Source organism: Pyrgilauda ruficollis, unplaced genomic scaffold (genome assembly GCF_017590135.1).
Source record: "Pyrgilauda ruficollis isolate IOZ18807 unplaced genomic scaffold, ASM1759013v1 scaffold16, whole genome shotgun sequence".
NCBI lineage: Eukaryota > Metazoa > Chordata > Aves > Passeriformes > Passeridae > Pyrgilauda > Pyrgilauda ruficollis.
Window position 1 is genome coordinate 1,413,112 of NW_024514764.1, and position 20,157 is coordinate 1,433,268.

The window sequence follows — 20,157 nt, forward strand, 5'->3', positions numbered from 1 at the left end:
GGGTTTCCTAAACAATCAACACATTAAAAATACTCTTCCCTCATAATCCCCCCACCCAAAGCAAAGAGGCTTTGCCTCCAACTCTTTCACATTCCCTCACTTTGTACAAGATGTTGTACAGGCTTCCCTCTCCCATTATTTTCCATTTACTTACTTTCCATACAGAAACTGAAAGCTTTGTTGTGTTAGAAGGCAATTATTTCTACCAAGCAGAAGACTGAATTCCAGAGAAGCCCAATAAGCCAATGCTCACACGGCAGCAAGGGTTCTGTGGGTCCTGCCTTCCCTTCTCAATTTCAGTTCTCTCCCCAAAGGAACGTGGATGGTCTGCTGGAATCCACAGCTTCCCCTTAAGCAGGGAATCCATCTGATGCAATCTCACGAATTACCACATTGCATTCCAACAGGGAGACATCATCACAAGGTAGGACTCCACAAGCTCTGCCCCAAAGCTGTAAATGACTGAGGTCTGAAATCAATCAGTTCAAGCAAAAAGATCAACTTAACAGTTTTTGTCTCCCAGCTGAGATACTGAATTTGGGAGGAGGGAACAGCTGGACCTGAAGATCTCAAACAGCAGTCTCACTGGGAAAGAGGGAAGTTATGTATTTATCATTTGCTTTCCTTCTTCCCCATATCACACAAACCTTAACAGTTTTCAGAAACTTTAAATTATTTATTGTCCTGAACATACTAACAAATCTTTGGCAGATGAGGCACATTTTTACACATTCTTCCATGGATCTAGCCTGTCCCAGCTTCCAAAACTCAGACTTACCAACACTCAGGGAAAACATTAGCTGACATAAAGCAGCTCATCAAAGCCCCAAATCCCTCACCAAAGTTAACATAGCAGAAGACATTTGTGTGTGCTTGGCATTGCTAAAAAGAAAAAAAATACATTGTATTTGCTATTAAAAATAACCACAGTGCAATCTGAATGTTGGTAAGAACAGAGAACTCATCTGTCAATTTGTTCTAAACAAATTCCTGTTCCTGCACTCACGGAAACAGTACCAGGAATAAATTCAGCATCTATAATGCACAGATTGAGCCTCAATCCATCATTTGGATGTGGCAGTGGAGGCCAGAAACAGAACAGGGAACTCAGCCCTTCTCCCCTCAGCTCCCAAGAGCTGTGCAGGCTACCCCAGCAACAGGAACTGTCTGGGCTCTTAAAGCCCCTGTACCTGGGAAAATGAAAGGCTGATACAAACACAAACCACAACAGCAGGACAGGGCGGGATAAGGGGAAACACAGCAATGAGGGAGAAAGTGAATTATAAAGTCTTTTATCTGAACAAAAGCCAGAACTTCCTTGGCATATTGCACTTGAAAAACCAGTTAAGAGCTTGAAGCAAAACCAAGGGATTCTTCAGGAGAATATTACAATTGCAAATCACCAGTAATCTCACATAGATTAGAGCAAAAATATTCCATGAGAGCCAGTACAGATTTCTAGTCCTGATCTCTTGCTTTGTCTCCATAGTTATAAACATGGGTGGTGTTTTGGGGACAAATACATAGTCTTTATGCTTTACAGCAGGATTAAAAAAGCATTTGAGAGCATTGAGACCTCAGTCCTTCTTAGAGTAACTGAAATTGCTGAAAAGCTCTCCCTGCAGAGCAAAGAGGTGATTTGCTCAGGTCTAAAAGAAGCCCTTCCTAGTTCTGATTTTCAGGGCAGTGTTTCCTGTGATCTGGAAGTGCAAAGAACTGAGGCACAAGGAATGAAAAGCAGGGGAGCTCTGCATGACATGCAATGTGTGGATAATAATAAACTCTCCACCACTGCATTTTTACCTGGATTTTGTCCCATGGGAACACATTCATAATAATGTAACTTCTATGGCACCTTCTCTTAAAATACAAGAGAGGATAAAATTATTGGTGACACAATGCCCAGCCACTGGATATGATGAGATTTATGCTGAAAATACATTGAGAAAAGTGTATTTCTGTCTGCCTAAACAGTCAGTAAATCTCACCTCCCTGGTAATCAGACACCACCATGCCCAAAATGTAATGGATACCTTGGGAAAAAAAACCTACATAACTTGCATTTTTCTACAGCACATATATAAGAGCAAATGTTAAGTTGTTACAGGACACTCAGATCCTGTACCAAAAACCCACTTATTTTCCTCTTCAGGGCTCTACATCTCAGATATAACTAAACCAAATACCATCTTTAGGCCAGTGCCAAGGAATGATGATATCCAGAGTTCACAAACGTTCTCCTGCTTTTGAAACATCCTAAGGACACAGATGGCAGAGGCTACAGCTCTTCAGAATTGAGCCAACCTAGTCACTACCTCTTAAAGAAAGCACAAAACTTCCACAGCACCCAACTATAGCAGAGAACACAAGAAACGGCAGGGGAGAGACTGTTAATTTCCTTTTTTAAATTCCCCTCATCCTACCTTAAAAGCTTTCCATCCTTTTTATCCTGAACACAAACCAGAACTTCCCTACATGAAAAACCAGAAAAATTAGCCACAATCAGAAGTTCATCCATGTCTTTACTAGTGTTACACAGGAATGTGTTTCAGTCTATAATAGTTTTTCCTCCCTGAAGTCAGAACAGCCATAAAAAGGGGGGAGGGGAGGTTGATTGCATGAGTTCTGCAGCATCTGGCTATGCAATAAGACTCTTGAAATAATTTTCTCTAGTGTAGCATATAGCCAACAAATCTGGCAAGAAGCAACTTTCAGCATGTGTTGCTGTGACAGCAATGAATTATCACCCCAGTCTGCAGCAAGATTAACACTTACAACCTTGGCATGAGGAACAGTCTGCTCAGACTCTGTGTCAGGAGTAGTGCTCCATGCTTAGGCTCGAAAGGGTGGGCTCACGTTAAGAAATTAGGGGCACAGAAATGTAGACATTTGTCTAAACTGTAAACAAACAGATAATTTCTAGGGAAAAGGCAGTGTACAGCCAGAGAAGTAGGAACATGAAGGAAAACGTGGTATGGAAGAAAAAATAAAGTAGCCATTGAAAATAAGGTACTGTCTGTCATAGAGGATGTGCTCCGAAGAACAGATACAGAACACAAATCAGGAAACAATGCACCAGATTCCTCCTGCTTGACACAAAATCATTGATGCACCCAGTCAAACCAAGCTGATGTGAAATAAATGACACTGAAAGCTTGGTGAGAACACCGAGTCCAACTCAGGATATTAGAATGTCTTTCAGATCTTGTGTGCTCTGCAGCAGAACTCACCATTACTTGTGAGGTAAAGGCAGGTTCAAAACCAGCTTTGGCCTCACTGGAAGGTCAGAGCAGAAATTACATCAAAAACCATCTCTGCTAAGAAGTAGACTCCTGGTCATCCATTCCACTTTTAGAGCTAATAAACCACAAAGAAACCTGGAACCAAAGCTCCTTACTGCAAGTTCTTAAAGCAAAAACTACGGAAGAAGTGAAGGACAAAGCTGAAGAACACATAATGGAATCTCCTTCCTGCTTGAACACTCATCACACATAAACCTTCTGCTCTGTGGAATTGACAGAACTACAGCATGACTTCTGCTCTTTGATCTGGTTTGCTACATTTTTTTCAATAAACAGTTTGGAAATTACACCAATCGTCAATTTCAATTCTAATGCAATCTCTTTGCTTCATGAACCAGAAGAAAAGTACATTAATGCTGATAAGAGTTGATTTCACATATTATGTGTTCTACTTTCAAGACCTTAACTTGAAGGAAATACTTTAAGCAGTTAAGCAGTGAGAGTTGAAACATATGAATTGGTGAGGTTAAAGGATTCAGCACTGAGGAAGAGCAGGACAAAAGGATTTCATATCTTGAAAGAAAACTAATTCACTAACTATTAGTACTAGCTGGATATAAAAGTATTTAAAGTGACAGGAACAGTCTTGCAGGCATCACACTCAGCAAGGGTTTACATAGAACAGAGCTTTCTGCAAGACGAAAGGAAAATTTCACAATTTCCTTGAAAAGCTTTATTTCAGATACCTGTAAGTAGATATAACAAACCTGCAGAAAAGAGACTTAAGAGAACAGTATGTGTTGAGGATTTTGTAAGGAAGCTATTACAAGTCATTTACTACCTTGCTAGGAAATTACCTGCAATTCCCTGTGATTTGAAGCTTCTCCAAGTAAAAAGGTAGCGAAAATATTGCGTAGCAAAGAGGAGCACACACTGAGTAAAAACAGTTCCTGCAAATGAAGGTCACTTTGAAAAAAGCTACTTTGTAAAGAAATCAGGGAAATGCATCTAAAGCCTTTAAATTATTTCTCACCATACATTTCTTCCCACTGCTTCATTACTTCAAACTCGTGTGTCCTTCAAGATAGACTCAGCCTTAAATCACTTGCCTTGCTAATACAAGACTGAATGATCACTTCCAAATCTCTGTCATGTCTTAAGAGATCCAAAAAACACCATCATTCTTTCTTCAAGAGCAGAGATAAATACTATTTAGGCTGGAATATGGTAACTACCATTTTCTGTGGTCCATTCTCCTTGTACTTCACTCCTCTAGCACAACCATCAGGGCAAAGGAGCTACAAGGCACATCCTTCCTTCCCTATTCCCACTCACATTCAGTTCTGGAGACTGACAGGGAGAGTTGACTCAAAATATATTGTTCTTCCAATAAGTCCTACGTACATTCTATCAAGCTGGGTTTATTACCTTATTTAAATCAGAGACTTCAAATATCTGCCCAAAACAGTCTCTTGTGCCTCAGTTCAGGGGGCCTTTCAGCTGCAATTGTGCATGGTGGGTTATACCAACTACCTGTGCAGCAAATGCAACCACAGTAAAATCCAGGCTTGGCAGCTATTTTGGGTTCCTGGATTAGAAGTGTGAGCTGCATTAATGGGTCAAGAAGAACAAAGCCTTCTGGGTCAAGAGAGTGAAGAAACACTGGGCAGCTTGGTGTATCTCAGTTCCTCTACAAAACAAATACCTGTTTGAGCAGCCAACAGGGAATTGGATTCTTCAGAGTTTCACTCATTTATTGTCCTCATCTCCACAAGATGGGAATACTCAAACACCTGGGTTTTGTGGGGTACATCTTGTGCAGATGAGGTTATTCTATATTAAGATTGTTCTGGAATACAAAAAAGCCACAGGGCTGAATACAATGCAGTAACACCAACAACTGATTTCAGTGGTATTCTAAGGAATCAATTTTTTTCAATAAAAACTATAAAGTCAACTAAGCAAATGAAAGGATGCTTTTGTTTTTTGAGCATATCTGAAGTTATTTCAGACAGTGAAATTAAGGGTTTGGGGTTTTGTTTCATTTTAATGAAAAAAAATTAAAAAATCAGCATTAACAAGCTTTTTCTAGTCTGAGCATCTTATGGATAATAGCATTTTTTTGGTAGTCAGGAAAAAAGCAGGACAACACATCAGGAAGCACCACACTTAATCAAATTGAAAAAATCTGTCTCAATACCGAGCATCTGTACATGCTACATAATTGAACATTTCACAGATACAGTACAGAAGCATAAACTAGGAAAAAAGAGATGCTAACACATTGAAAATGTTTAATAGCTGAATACTGTATTATGAATCTACTCCAAAAAAAAAAAAAAAAAAAGCCTGACAGATGCCCTAGCCCAGTCCTTTCCACGGCTGCACCAGCAGAGGAGTGAGTGAGTCCCAGGACAGCTCTTGCCCAGGGATCCCTGGCGGGGCTGCAGAGGCTGCACCTCTCCACGACCCCGGGAAGCACGTTTGGCTTTCACTGGAGTGCTGCTGTCTCCATCTGGCACAGCGGCCCCCAGGGCTCCAGCCAGCTGGCACCGCTCGGAACAGCCTTGGGGCTGCTCCACACTGCACAAGGGAGGAGGCCAGAGGAAAACCAGCACCATAAAGAGATAATTTACAGTCCCATTATCCCATCATCCTCAACTACATGCAGCAGGAGCATGATCTAGGCACACGGCCCATGACCACATGCTTTAAACCAACAAAAAAGTTACGTCAGCTTACTAGAGTTTGATTGTAAAAGACGGAAATCTTAACTCAGAGACCGGCCTATTTAAAGAGGGACACAAGTGGCTCATAACTTGATTACTTGGAAAAACACTATTCATTTCATTAAATTAAACATAATATGAAAAGTAGCTTTACTGTAATAGCTGATCACACATTACAGCCATTCTACACTCCCCAATTCATTTATTTTTCACAAGGAAACTGGGGTAACTTATTTGCATACAGGAGTAAGTTCCAACAATTGCAGACATAAGACAAGTTTCATGTATCAGGCTCAGCACACACCAGTGACAACAGCAGGTACAAGCACACCACTGCAGCACTAAGAGAGGTTCCTTCACAGAACCTTCTGGATGAAGTCAGTATTAGAAACTCTTTACAGAAGAAGCCACCATTAGGACAACATTCACACATGGCCTGTCACTGGCACAGTCCAGAGCACAGCAGTAGTTATTATTCAAGCTGCCACATTCAGCCTCCCAGTGTCACTACTCAGGTCGGTGAAATATCAGTAAGAGGAGGAAAAAAAAACCCAATTTCATCTGTATCTGCTCTTTCTGGTTCATGGCACAACCACACAAACATGACACAGCAATGGTAAAACAGCAGGAATGTGCAGCCCACAGCTGGTAATTCCTTACACTATTAAGGAAAGACACTTGTTCACCCAGAGCTGAAGAGCTGGATTTCATGTTCTTCACTCACCAGTCTCCATGATAATGCACAGAAAGGTTCAAATTTCACATCTCTTGCTTTTCTCTGGTAAATCAAATATTACCTGTCCTTTACCTCAGTGGCATTCTTCTCACCCAAACCATTTACCAATTCCATCATGTATTTGTGTCTCACTGGAACCCATATCTATAACTAGTTTCCAAATTTCAATTCAAGATTTTAAAACTTGTCAGATTTGCTAACTCACTTTCTCCTTAACACCCTTTTCACCACTGCATAAAACAACTTGTCTGCCAGTTTCAACATATATGTACAACATGCTTACAGAGTTAAACTGCTTGCTTTATAAAGAATTGCTGTAATAAAGTAATTCTTCAGGTTACTGCAAAATTGGAGTTCTGTTTTTCTGCAGTCAGATTTTTGCAGTACATGGCCTAAGGCGGACAAAGAAAACATGTCCTACTCCCCAAAATCTCTCAATAAGGACATAATTATTACAAAGAGATGCAGAAAACAAATTTAATTTATTGGGGTAACTCTGGAACTTGCATAGCAAGAAAAGTTCTAAGTAGCAGACCTACTATGTGACAAGGAAATACATCACGAAGGGCAGTAAGATAAAATTATGCTGAACACAGTACAAGATAAATTTCCTTAGGGAACAGCCTCATCATTACAGAGGAGAGTCTTGTTCCTCTTTGTGCACAGAACTGCAGGAATGTTGAAACTATTTTCACCACATTTCTCATCCTGTTCTCCACATCAAGATCATCCCGCAACCAAAAACACAAAATGTAGTCATGAGTGACCAAAGGACTGAGTGTTCATCACACAGATAAACGCTTCCAATAATAAGCTCTTGGGAGAGGATGCTTGCAGAGAGAGCATGGCAGAAGTCAGCAATGCACAGAGGCCAGTGTGAGGGAGAGCTTCACCCTGGCCACCAGCTGCCAACAGGACAGAGATCCAGTTAGGAGAAAACTGGGCAGTAATATGAAAATAATGAAGCACAGCAAAGAAAAACATAAAACCTTAAGACAAATTTTGCATCTGTCCCTGGAGGGCAGGGGGTCACAAAAGCTCACCTAACACAAACGAGGTACTGAAATCAGTCAGCTATCTCAGCTGTCTGCACTTACTGAGCTGTCATACATCTGCTGTGCAATAAATCTCACCTTTATTTACCAAGCACATTGTAGACAAGGTCCTTTAAAATCTGACTTGCAACGCAACAACAAGGCTGATTACAGAGGACAGAAGTACAGACTGTAATTAGACAAACTTTGTGAAACAACATCAGGTTGTACAAAGACACAAGGAGGGAAAGATACTTTTTAAACAGAAGTTGGCAAGGGGGAGGTAGGCAAAAATAAAGCTTATAAACTACTGCTTTCTTTCCTTGTGCTGATAAACACTGAAGTAATTCAAGTCTGTACTTGATTCAAAAACAAAAGCCCTTTAAAAACAGAAGCAAAACATACATATAAAAGCCCTGGCAGTCAATTCAGTGAGATGAATCCAAAGCCAAACCCTATTTAAAAGAGGCTACTTGGATGCATGAACTTCTGAGTGACAAGCGAGGCAAATGGAACTCGGTGCCACATGGGTGTTTGATACTCCATCATCCCCATCACTAAACTACACTCAAATACTGCAGGCTCTTTTATGTGCTTAAGAAAAATAAAGGGACTAATAACAAGGTGATTTTTAAATAGAATACATGCTCAACTATGGATTAATACATGGATGAAAACTTGGTTTAATATACTAGGGAAGAGCTGTAACACAGAACACTAGATGAAGGCACTAAGGACAAAGAAGAGATACTCCAATGATCTCTTGAATGAAATGTAGATTAATGATCTCTACATCTCAATTCTACATAAACACAACTCACTGAATGTATGAGTAGTTACATTTTCACATCTTACATGTATGAGCAGAAGAGCTCAGCTGTGTGTTCAAACCAGCCATGGCAAAACCAGCATGGCACAAGGACAAGACCATTTAAGCTCAGTCAAATGCCAGTTCTGTCTTCAGATGTACTACCAAGCAGTGTCAGTTAGTGAATTGCCTCTCACCACTACTTGAAATATGAGGATATTTAATATAATTTTCATGTTTAATGTCAGAATTTGTGTGAGGATATGAAAACTTGCACTAGCCCTCAATAGTTACATTAAAAAGACAATACATTTTAAGTAGTGTTGAAAACAAACTCTTGTTACCAATATCCACTCTCTCTTTTTTTCAAGTTTCACCTTGTCTAATACTCAATTTTTTCATTCAATGACAAATTTAGTGCACTGTAGATCTTCACGGGTATATTTTCCACCAGGGATATGCTGACATCACCAGTGATACTATGCAAGAGGTAGACAAGAAGAGCCACGTTAATTTCAAGCTCCATTAAACACAGGAAAGGAAGAATAAGAGGAGGGGGAAAAGTTCTCTTTACCAACTTTAAAAGTAGCAGAGACAGGCAAAACAAAAAATTACAGGTTTTACATTAGTGTTACATATCACTGAAGTTTTAAGAAAAATGAAACCAAACCTTAAGGAATGTTCTACTTAAGTAGAGAAATGGAAAATCCAAAGTAGAGTATTTGCTGTATTCCACACACAAAAGAATGTGACAGGACAGACTGCTTGCTGCTAATCAGTTATCAACTGATAAAGTGAATCTCAGGTTACTTTGAGTCAACTGGTGTCTGGTAACAGTTCACTTTACAGATCCTCAAACAGGTCTTGAGACAGATAAAATCATTATTTCTCTTAAATGTGAGAGATCAGCACCATGGCAGCTGCTCCAGCACTAAAGTAAACCACAGATTGTTCCTGAGCTGCTGTGCCAGTTGCATTATGTGGTCCCACTCCCAAACAGAATGCAGGTCAATTTTGCAAGGAGTAACTCTTCACCACATTGATTCTATTACCAGCTAATGCAGCAAAGTTCTTAGCTTGAATTAAGCCGAGTGTACATAAAGGACTGCCAAATCAATATGTAAGAGAATACAACTACCAAGACAGAGCTTTCATCCAGTCAGAACAGATCTATCAGCTTCTAGAACTGTTTCTGCTAAGGAAAGGTTCCCAATTCAGGCCTCTTGTGTAACATATGGCTTTCCCTACGCTCCAACACTGCTTGCTGACAACACAGTCCAGGATAACAGAATAAACTGTAATGTCATTATAGCATTTCACTCACTTGCTCCATTGTCCACAGGTTAACGAGAGACTGGAGACAGTGGCTCTGGGCAGCTCTTTCTGTCCAAGTCTAGAAAGGTATTAACAATGCTTTTTGCATCGTGCAGAAAAAAATAATTTCTTTTTTAATAATGTTTTGAACAGGCCAGTGAGATGTGTGTAGGTCACCTTAAGACTGCTTTTCTCCTGATGTATAATATGAGGACATATGTATCTCCTCACCTTGGATGCTGCTGTAGGCTACAGACACATTACTAACACTTGGAGAACCACGGGAGTACAAGTAATAAAAAGCCCAAACCCACTGTTTTAAAGTAGCTGTCAGTCAAGTGAAACAGAAAGGTGTGGCTAATTAGGAAAAAAAAAAAAAAAAAAAAAAAAAGCCCTATATCTACCAGGAAAAAGAAAGAAACCAGTTTCTTCACAAGAATTCATAAGTCATAAGAACTCATGGATCTGCACATGAACAGGGAAAACTGCGGGTGCTTGGTTTAATGTGAGAAACACAAGGTTTTAAACTGAGTTAATGTTTCTCTGGTTTAAAACAAATCAGCCACCGCTGGGAATCAAACTAACAGTTGCAAGAGCATTTGTAACGAAGAAGGATCCCCAGAGTCCATCCCAAAGGAAAACACTTTTTTTTTGCTCAACTCAAGGAGCAGTAATTCAGGAGGAGAGTCAGCAATTCAAAAGCAGAAAACTTCCACTACCAGTCAGTAACATTTGCCTCTAAATTTGTTACACCAGCTACTGAAACAGAAAATCCTCAAATGAAAGGAAGAGAGTACAAGGTTTGCAAGCAATTTGCAGCTCTGGTTTCACCTTAACGCTACAGATTAAGGCTGGAAACAAAAATGAGGCTATCACCTAACCTTTGTTTGGGGTTTAAAGCTTTGATGGCTTAAAATAAAGCTCAACACATAGTCCAGCAAATCAAACAAAGCTATTCCACCCTGCTCACCTTCACACTACTCCCTGTCATTTCAGTTTAAAAGCTTTCAGCATTAAGCAAATAAAATCGTTGACTGCAGACAAAATTAAAGAGATGCTACAACTACTCTGACAAACAGCTTGGCTATGAGCAAACCTTTGACTGCTGATAAGACCACAGAAAAAAAAAATAAGCCTATTCAGCTTGTGCAGATCCATCTTCTTGCTCTACAAAAGTGAACAAATACAAGTAGGAAGAAAACTGCATTTATTGTCTCTTCCATACATGTTAAAAAAAAATAGAGAAGTCCTGATGGTTCAGATCCCACAACTTAAAATTTGCTATTCACCATCTTCAAGTTCACGGTGCAAGACTAATTCCTAACCTTTGGACCAGAAACCAACAAGTGATTTAAAAATACCAACAAAATACAGGATACAAAATAGGGCTTAGCACCACTAGGAAGAGGAAGGTCTTGTATTATGTTCTTCAGCACCAGAGACACAAGCTCAGTGGAACATTCTCAATCTGGCATGTCCCATGTACACCAGGCTCTGCTGGGTACAGAGCTAAAATTTCATGTCTGGGTATCTCTCACATGAAAGGTCATGTCTTCACACTGACAGGAAAGAGAACATTACCTTCAGCAGGTCTAAGGACCTTTTAAATCCTTAGTGGTTAAGCACTAAGGAAGATTGCTCAGGTATGAAACTGGAGACCTCCTGAACAATGAAGCTTGCAGTTGACTTTGACACTTCTCATGGGCTTTCAGGGAGAAGGCAGTTCCCACAGCACATGGCAAAGAAGAACATCCTTCCTGAGTCAATCACACAGTTCACTTAGGCAGCCACAGCAGAGTACGCAGCTGAAAAAGAGACATGCTTCTTGAATCCTGGACTCCTCTTTCAAGTGCTCCACAGGATTTGTAATCCAGAAGTTTGGTGCACACGCTAAAAACGTTAAAGAAAAACAAGCTAAGATTTCCTCGTTAATTTAAGCAATCCAAACACCAAGCCTGTGAAGACGGCACAGCCTGGTGAGGTTCCTGGCCTGTCTCTTACAGTACAAAGCAAATCACCTCAGCAACACCTTCCTGTTCCTGGACAGGTACATGGGGCAAGGCCCTTGGGAAGTAAACATGCCTCAACAGGCACAAGATGAGACCAGTAGCTTATTCTGAAGACTGCAAGGTCACTTTAGCAAGACCATGACACACTGATTTAGACTGAGAACCACAATACTTGCTACTGAAAACATGACACGGCAGTTATCTGCTAAGTTATTTTAACCTTTTCAACTTTGAAAGTCAGGAAATGAACCAAAGTCATTTCAGGTTTAAGTCTAAGAATTGATTATCTGTCAAAATATTACAAGGAGCCACATACTGAAGTCACAAGTTCACAGGGAGAATGATACCCGACAAAAAGTCATCACCTATAAAAGCAAATGTTTCTTCATATCTGAAAGGATCAATTGGTCTGTAGGACCCATGTAAAGAGAGAATAATGGGAAAAACAAGAGAAGCTCTCAAACAGGCAGAAATATGCCAGAATGCAGCCGTTGTCAGTGACAGTGCACAGCCCCTGACAGGCAATTATTCTTTGATCTATTGGCTGAAGCACTGAACAAACATTCTGAAATTCCACACAGAACCTTGTGCATATCATGACTGTGGTCACAATGACCAGCTTACTTTTATCATGAGAAGCCTTTTCAGGGCAGTGATAGCAAGAACCATCCAGAATGAGACAGTTTTCCTCCAAGGCGTATAGTCCAGGAAGAGGAAATTTAATCATAAATTCAGTTGCTCTTCCAGCAATGAAACCATTACTTACCAACTCCTGGACACAAAGATGCATCTACATGTGTAATTGCTCACTGATGGGGACAAAAGCTACATTCAGCACTGCAAAACAGATTTTTCTCATCTGCAATTCTGAAGGAATAAGCCAAGTGTTTTAAGTGTGACCCTACAGAAAAAAATGGAAAAAGCTGACATGAAGGTCTGGCACAAGCCTTTTCAGCATCCTCTGTCTGCTCTGTAATTCCTGAATGGAGAATAGTGGTGACAAATTTAAGGACCTCTTCTAGAGTGTTACTTAATTAAGTGTGAGGTAATTTTCACATCAAAATATTCAAGGGAAAGTCCATGACCTACAGAAACACGAGCTTTGCCATCAGGTTATTAAACAGATTCTAACTATGGCAAATTAAAAATCAAGAGTTACAAGTCAAAGCCCCAACAATGAAAAAGTCCACCCTAATTTTGTATCAGTTCACACACAACTTGAGGTCTAAAACCTAGCTCCAACATTTTATCACAATAACTACAATTTCAAGAGGCAGTCTTTGGATTTCTCCCTCTCCCTCATCTCCTGTTCCACTCTCCAGAGTGACAGCTTTGTCTTTGCTTAGGCTTCACCACCAGCAACACAATTACACCACGGCAAGCCCTGTCCCTAGAACAGCTTGTGCTGCACTTGAGTTTGGCCAAGATGCAGTGAGATGAGGCAAGTCACAGCCTCGCTCCTCCGTGTGGATACAACAATGCACCATGATGACAGCTCAAATCCCAGCACAGCCAACGCTTCAGGAGCAAACACACTCCAAAAATCTTCATCAGAATCCCAGTGCCTACAAAGACACATACATAATTACCTCTTGGTTCTGACTGAGGATTGAAATACATGTTCAGGAGACAGCTTTCCCACTATAAACCAGGTTTTAGAGCCATTCTGCTGGAAGCACTGGCTGTAAAGCAAACTGAACTGCGAGCTGGAGCTCGTAAAAGCTTATTCACAGAAAAGGTGCGTATTAAAACCGAATAGCACAGCACTAAAATGGTCTGCCAAGGCAGAACACAGTGTAGGTACACAGAGAACGGACCCTTTCTGCCCCCTGCAGTTCCCACTGCTCCCTGGATTCTCAAGACAGGCTTAGGAGGGATAGTAGTTACCATTCTAGAATCAGAACCGTTCACATCTGGCTCTCACCAACAGCCAAGGCATTTCTACACCTACCTTCATCTGAACAGCAGTTAAACTGCCCAGTGCCTTCCATAAAGATCAATTATATATATGGAATGTTTCCTGCGATAAACATATAATGTGACTGTCCTTGATCATGCAATAAAAAGAATATCACTTGTTAATAAACCTTTAATTTAGCCTCATCATTTTGATGATTAGCATTAAGAAGAATGTTCACCAATAAATAGGTGCTCTTAAGCAGTCGCAGCTTGGTCCTAGAATATATATACACATATACATAATATATGTGCATGTAAACTATTAAAGGACAAAGGATTGTTTTTGAGTTATATGGACTATCTAGGTAATTTTATTTCTAGTTATTAGACTATAAATACACCACCAAACAGAAAACACCCTTTTCCTAATTTTACATGTAAAACTGTCAGGCATACACTATGTACAGGGAATTTCAGTGAATTAAAATTCCATGGAACAAGGTCTCATGTTCATACACATAAGGGGTGAATAAAGTACCATAACTGTCATTTATAGACCTTCTTCAATCCTTACAAACATAGACAGGGAAATGAATCCCAATTTAGCTACCCAAAATGTTCCCCCATATTGATCATGTACACCCACATATTTCAGGTGGGCCGATTCAGAAACCCAATTGTTTTCATACTGGCAATCTGCATAAAAAATAAAAGCGGGGGAAAAGCATTTTTAGCATGTACTAGGAAAACTGATGTTTTTCCTGGGCTGACAGATAATTTTGAAACAATCCTGTTCTGCTTTATGAGCCTGGCTGTGCAAAGAGGAAGTGAGAACAGATTGATTACAATGGAATATGCTGTATTTTCAGCTGTTTTCTCAAGCAATGATGAACACATCCCTGCATTAGATTTCGGAAGGAAAAAGCTGTTGCAGCACACAAGAGGTATGCAGGTTACACAGGATACTCCATATTTAGAAAAAGGTAGTTTTGCTAATCAAATTTTATTTTCTTTCTTCCACACAGCACTTGCTTTATATTTGTCTGAGACATCTTTATACCTCACTTGCCATTTTTTTCTTCCACAGCACAGACACAATTTTTTCTCCATTTAAGCTGAAAGCACTATCTACTATATCCCAATTTGTATTTTAACATGCTATAGGCTAAATAAACCCAGATTTTTACTAATATACTCCATAATATTGACCTGTAGGGAATTGTAAGGTATTTAAAACAAGTGTGGCTATACTTCACAGGGCTATCAAATAATTAAATCCATTTAAAATGTATTTCTTCTCAGATTCCATTTTTCCCTCTTTAGGTAAAAAAATTGGGAAACTGGATTATCCTGAGAACATGAACTGAACACAGAGAAATGGTTTGGCACCTCACCCTTTAAGTCCATCCTTCTTGCTATAGTTCTATTACGAATAATAAACTGAGCAGCTTAATGCAAAGCACTGGGATCAGAAAGTTTTCAATGGGTTGTTCCAACAAAAACACAATCCATGCTGTCCCAAACCCCAAGTTTTGCTCCGTGTAGCTGCTGCCTTCCCCTCCTCAATCACCAATGCGACGACTGACAGAAATCTGCCAAGTCACTTTGAAGTAAAAACTAGTTGATTCTAGGGAAAAACAGCAATTAGTTGCACAGTGCATAGAGCAGCCCTCCAGAAACATGCATGTGTATAAGGATGTTATTATAGGAGATAGGTGGGGAAAAGCACTCTTCCTGCTTTTTGCCTGGTTTACAGGGATTTTTCCCAGGCGCTAACAGCTCCCAGAGCAAACCCCTCCTGCCCTTCCCTGCACACCAGGCTGAGCCAGTTTCTTTCCCCACGCCCCACCAGAGCAGGAATCCCCTTTTCCAAGTGGATTATCAGCACGAGCAGCTTTTTTTTTTTTCCTTCTTTTTTTTTTTTTTTTTTTTTTTTTAAGGAAAACCACACACATAACCGAGCCAGCCGCAGCCTCCGGCGCCGGGACCCGCTCCCAGCCATTGTGCTCCGCGCAGCCCCCCGGGCTCGGGCGCGGCCCCGCGGGGCTCCACAAAGCTCCGCCACAGGCCGGACGTGCCCGGTGCCCCGGGCCTCCCCTCCCCCCGGTATTCCGGGAAACCTCCGGGAGGAGGAGGAGGAGGAGGAGGAGAAGGAGGAGGAAGCGGCGGCGCTGCGGAACAGCCCCGCTGCGGAAAAGCCGCCGGGGCAGGTGGCAGGGAGGGAGGCCCCGCCGGGGCTGGTTCCCTCCTCCATCCCGGTGCCCCCCCTCGCCATCCCGGAGGCACCGAGCGCTTCCTCCTCCCTCCCCCCAGGACCGCGTGCGGGAGCTCGGGCCCACCTGCCCCGTGGGGAGGGAAGGAGGGAGGGCTAGAGGGGGACCGGACCCGTCCCCTCCCCGAGGCGGCGGCGGGTGGGTCGGGGAGGGAGGGAAGGAGGGAGGGAAGGGAAGGGAAGGGGGGTGGATGCGAGCCGCCCCCGGTACCTTGCGCTTCCTGGTCTCGGCCGAGCCGCTCCACACGAAGCACTGGTAAATCGCCCGCAGGTTCTGCTTCCAGTTCTCCACCTTGAAGCCGGTCACATGGCAGCACCCGGCCGCCGGCGGACTCATGTCAGACCCCCCCACATCAATCCGCCCGCACACGGGCCGGGCCGGCGGGCAGCGAGCCGGCCCCTTCCCCCGCCCCGCAGCACCGACACGGGCCGGGGCCCCCCCGCCCTCAGGGGCTCCGGCCCCTCACGCCGCCGCCGCCGGGGAGCCGCTGGCACATAGAGCCGGGGCTCCGCCACGGCCCCCCGGCTCCGAACAAAGCGCGGCGGGCGGGCAGCGCGCACTCCCTCCCGCCCTTCTCCCGCACACACAAAGATGGGGCGCTCTGAGGCGAGGAGAAGGAGGAGGAGGCGGCGGCTGTAGCGGCCGCTGCCGCCCCCGGAGTGGCCGCCGCTCCCTTCTACCTCATAGAGGCCGCTGTGGAAGCGGCGGGCGGAGGGGAAGGGAGGGGATGGGGGCGCTGGCGGCGGCGACCCCGGCCGCGGTGCGAGCGGGCGTGTGTGGGGAAGGGGGCGAGTCCCCGCCCGCCGCCGCTCCGGCTTCCCCCGCCGGCGCCCGCACGGCTCTTGTCCCTTTAAACCGCCCCCCCGCCTCCTTCGCCGGCTCCTTCCTCCTCCGCCTCGCCCGCGCCCCCCCCGCCCGCCGCGAGCAATGGTCCGAGCCGCTCACTCAACCCAGCCCGCCCGGCCCGGAGTGGGATAGACCAACGGGAAAGGTGCGGGAGGAGCGCCCCCTCTGCCCCGCCGCCCGCGAGGGAGGGAGCGGCGGGGGGAAGGAGCGCGACGATTGGTCCGCACACCTGTCAATCTGTCCATCTCTAGTGTTTCATTGGTTCCTTTCCCTTTCTTCTCTCCCCCTCCACCCTTCCTACCTAGCATTTCCCCCGCCGGAAAAAGGCGGGACATCCCGGACGATTAACAGCTTATCTGACCAACGGAGGTAAAAGGTGGGGTCTAGGTGGTGGGAGCGGCGGTATGATTGCTTGGGATGGACGTCAGTCACGCTGCAAGCGGAGAGCTGATTGGCTGTATCCGCGAGGGGGCGGTCCCTCCCAGAGCAGCCTGCGCTGCTGTCACATCCGCTGGTGCCGCGCTCGCTGCTCCCTCAGTGGTTTCCTGAGGGAAGAGGGGTCTCCTGAGGGGACAGCGATCGCCGGGCTCCCGGGACAGGCTCCGCGCCACGCTCCCAGGGCTCCCAGGACCATATATGGTCCCTCCATACCGCCAGCCTGCATCCTGGTGTTCCATAGGGGAGAAACAAAAGCGGTGTATAACCAGAACTGGTGTTATTTCAGCTTTTTCCTATACAAGGAAATGGGAAGACAGTGATAAATGTTGGAATTTGTACATAGTTTTCACACACACTATAGGGTTACATAGTGGAGCGAGGCAGGAGGGAAAGGATGGGAATTGTGCCGTGGTTTCTGAAGAGAGAGACCGGAGGCTTCTCAGACAAACACTGCAACAAGGAAATAAGTGGTGAAGTGCCGCCACATTATTTCACCAATCCCATTTCTCACTGCGTGCTAATCACATTCCTCGGGAGCTGTAACCTTGAAATCTTCACCTCCAGATTTCCATATAGCGTCCAGTTTCCTGACCTGCTGCTGCAGCTGGCGAGAAATAAATACAAAAATTTGTGACAATCACCTGAGGGCTTTCCGCTTCCTCCTGAGGTGCTGCTGTTTTAAAAAGAAAGCAAGGTAAATAGGAGGAAGCTTAGTTTATGGTTTGTATATAGCTAGAAGGTTTGGTGGGAAGGTAGGGCAGAGAAAAGAGCGGGGTTTGTGCCCCCAGGCTGGGGCAGCAGCTGGACACGCTGTCCTTCTGGTGTCTTCGCAGGACAGAAAGCAAAGGGTTTAATGACATGTGTAGAGTTTTGCCCCCCAAATCAGGAGTTGGCCTCAAAACAATCTCCAAAGCCACTGTTTTCTACACTGTTCCAAAGTGGACGTGGGACGTCCACGCGTGGGACACCTGTAATTGTTGCATCTCCTGGCTCACACTACTCATTAGCCTCTCCCCGAAATCCCTTTTCCACACAGTCTGCGGATTATACTCCAGTGATAAACCTGGAATTGCCCCACAGGTGGGAAAAAAAAAAAAAAAGAAGATGCCAAGATGCAACAAGGAAATAAGTGGTGAAGTGCCGCCACATTATTTCACCAATCCCATTTCTCACTGCGTGCTAATCACATTCCTCGGGAGCTGTAACCTTGAAATCTTCACCTCCAGATTTCCATATAGCGTCCAGTTTCCTGACCTGCTGCTGCAGCTGGCGAGAAATAAATACAAAAATTTGTGACAATCACCTGAGGGCTTTCCGCTTCCTCCTGAGGTGCTGCTGTTTTAAAAAGAAAGCAAGGTAAATAGGAGGAAGCTTAGTTTATGGTTTGTATATAGCTAGAAGGTTTGGTGGGAAGGTAGGGCAGAGAAAAGAGTGGGGTTTGTGCCCCCAGGCTGGGGCAGCAGCTGGACACGCTGTCCTTCTGGTGTCTTCGCAGGACAGAAAGCAAAGGGTTTAATGACATGTGTAGAGTTTTGCCCCCCAAATCAGGAGTTGGCCTCAAAACAATCTCCAAAGCCACTGTTTTCTACACTGTTCCAAAGTGGACGTGGGACGTCCACGCGTGGGACACCTGTAATTGTTGCATCTCCTGGCTCACACTACTCATTAGCCTCTCCCCGAAATCCCTTTTCCACACAGTCTGCGGATTATACTCCAGTGATAAACCTGGAATTGCCCCACAGGTGGGAAAAAAAAAAAAAAAGAAGATGCCAAGAGCCAGGAGAGGGCCTGATTATCCCGCTGTGTACACAAATTGCACTGAATGTTTCAGGAGATTATGAGTGGAATGTGGAGGGAGGCTGTACCCTCTCTTTGACCCTGTGTAATCATTAGACCTATTAAGTCATCACAGTGCAGCCTACACTTCCTTGGAAAGGGAACAGGAATCGGTGCTGCACGTTCTTCCTGTGTTAACCCAACTTCCAGGAGAATTAACCAGTTTTCAAAAGCAGGAGTCAGAGAGAGCCAGCCCCTTCCCTAAGAAAACCACCCTCAGAAAAGAGGGAAGTTAAGGATTGCCAGCTCAAGGTGCATAGAAGGGAACAGGATGGGTGATTATTGTCCTAACAGCATCTAATAATTATTCTCTGAATATTTCCAGTTAAACAAAGCCTCTGATATTTCTACAGTCTAAATACAAGCAGAAAGTTATTCTTATTCTGCACCAACCTACTGTTACTAATCTGGGGCTTTTCTCCATGGCTACCACATCAAAACAGGAGATAAAGATAAAAGAGAGAATTTCTGCCAATGAAATTTAAGTCCATCTTGCTGAAAAAACAGGATACCAAAGAGACAATACATATGTTCAATGTCCTGCAGACTCTGAAATTTTCACGGAGATTTCTGTGCCACTCTGTCTTGCAGAGTCCCTGTGTTTACTCCCTTTAGGGTGTGGTATCTTATGCAGAAATAAGAACTGTGAGTTTAAACACCATTGCTTTAAGAAACACAGTTTTTAGTGGTTCTCTTTCAAAGAGAGAATCTTTGAGAAAAAACTGATCTTTCTCTCTCTGGCCACTTCCAGAACAATTACCTACTCCTGTCCTGGAGGCTCCTGACCCTGCTGAGGATGTGAGGAGCATCCTCTGAGCCACAAAGGACCCACATGGAGGACACCCATCCTGGACCCCACCTGGTGACACCCACTGTCACTTCCCAAAGGCAGCAATGAAGACATTTAAAGATCAACTCTTAGGGGGTATTTCCAAAGTGTGGACGTTACCTTTCAGACTTAAAGCTTCCCCAAGGTTCCCTTGGCACCTTGCC

The 20,157-nt window shown here is 43.7% G+C and overlaps 1 protein-coding gene across 1 annotated transcript in view; it reads right to left on the reverse strand.

The window, feature by feature from the left end:
• USP22 (ubiquitin specific peptidase 22) overlaps positions 1–17,064 on the reverse strand; it is a 90,014-nt gene extending 72,950 nt beyond the window's left edge. Inside the window, exon 1 of the mRNA XM_041462531.1 lies at positions 16,255–17,064. Within this exon, the coding sequence (XP_041318465.1) occupies positions 16,255–16,380 (126 nt within the window). The 5' untranslated portion in view covers positions 16,381–17,064. The remainder of the gene's footprint in view (positions 1–16,254) is intronic.
• Between the last annotated feature and the right edge of the window lie 3,093 nt (positions 17,065–20,157).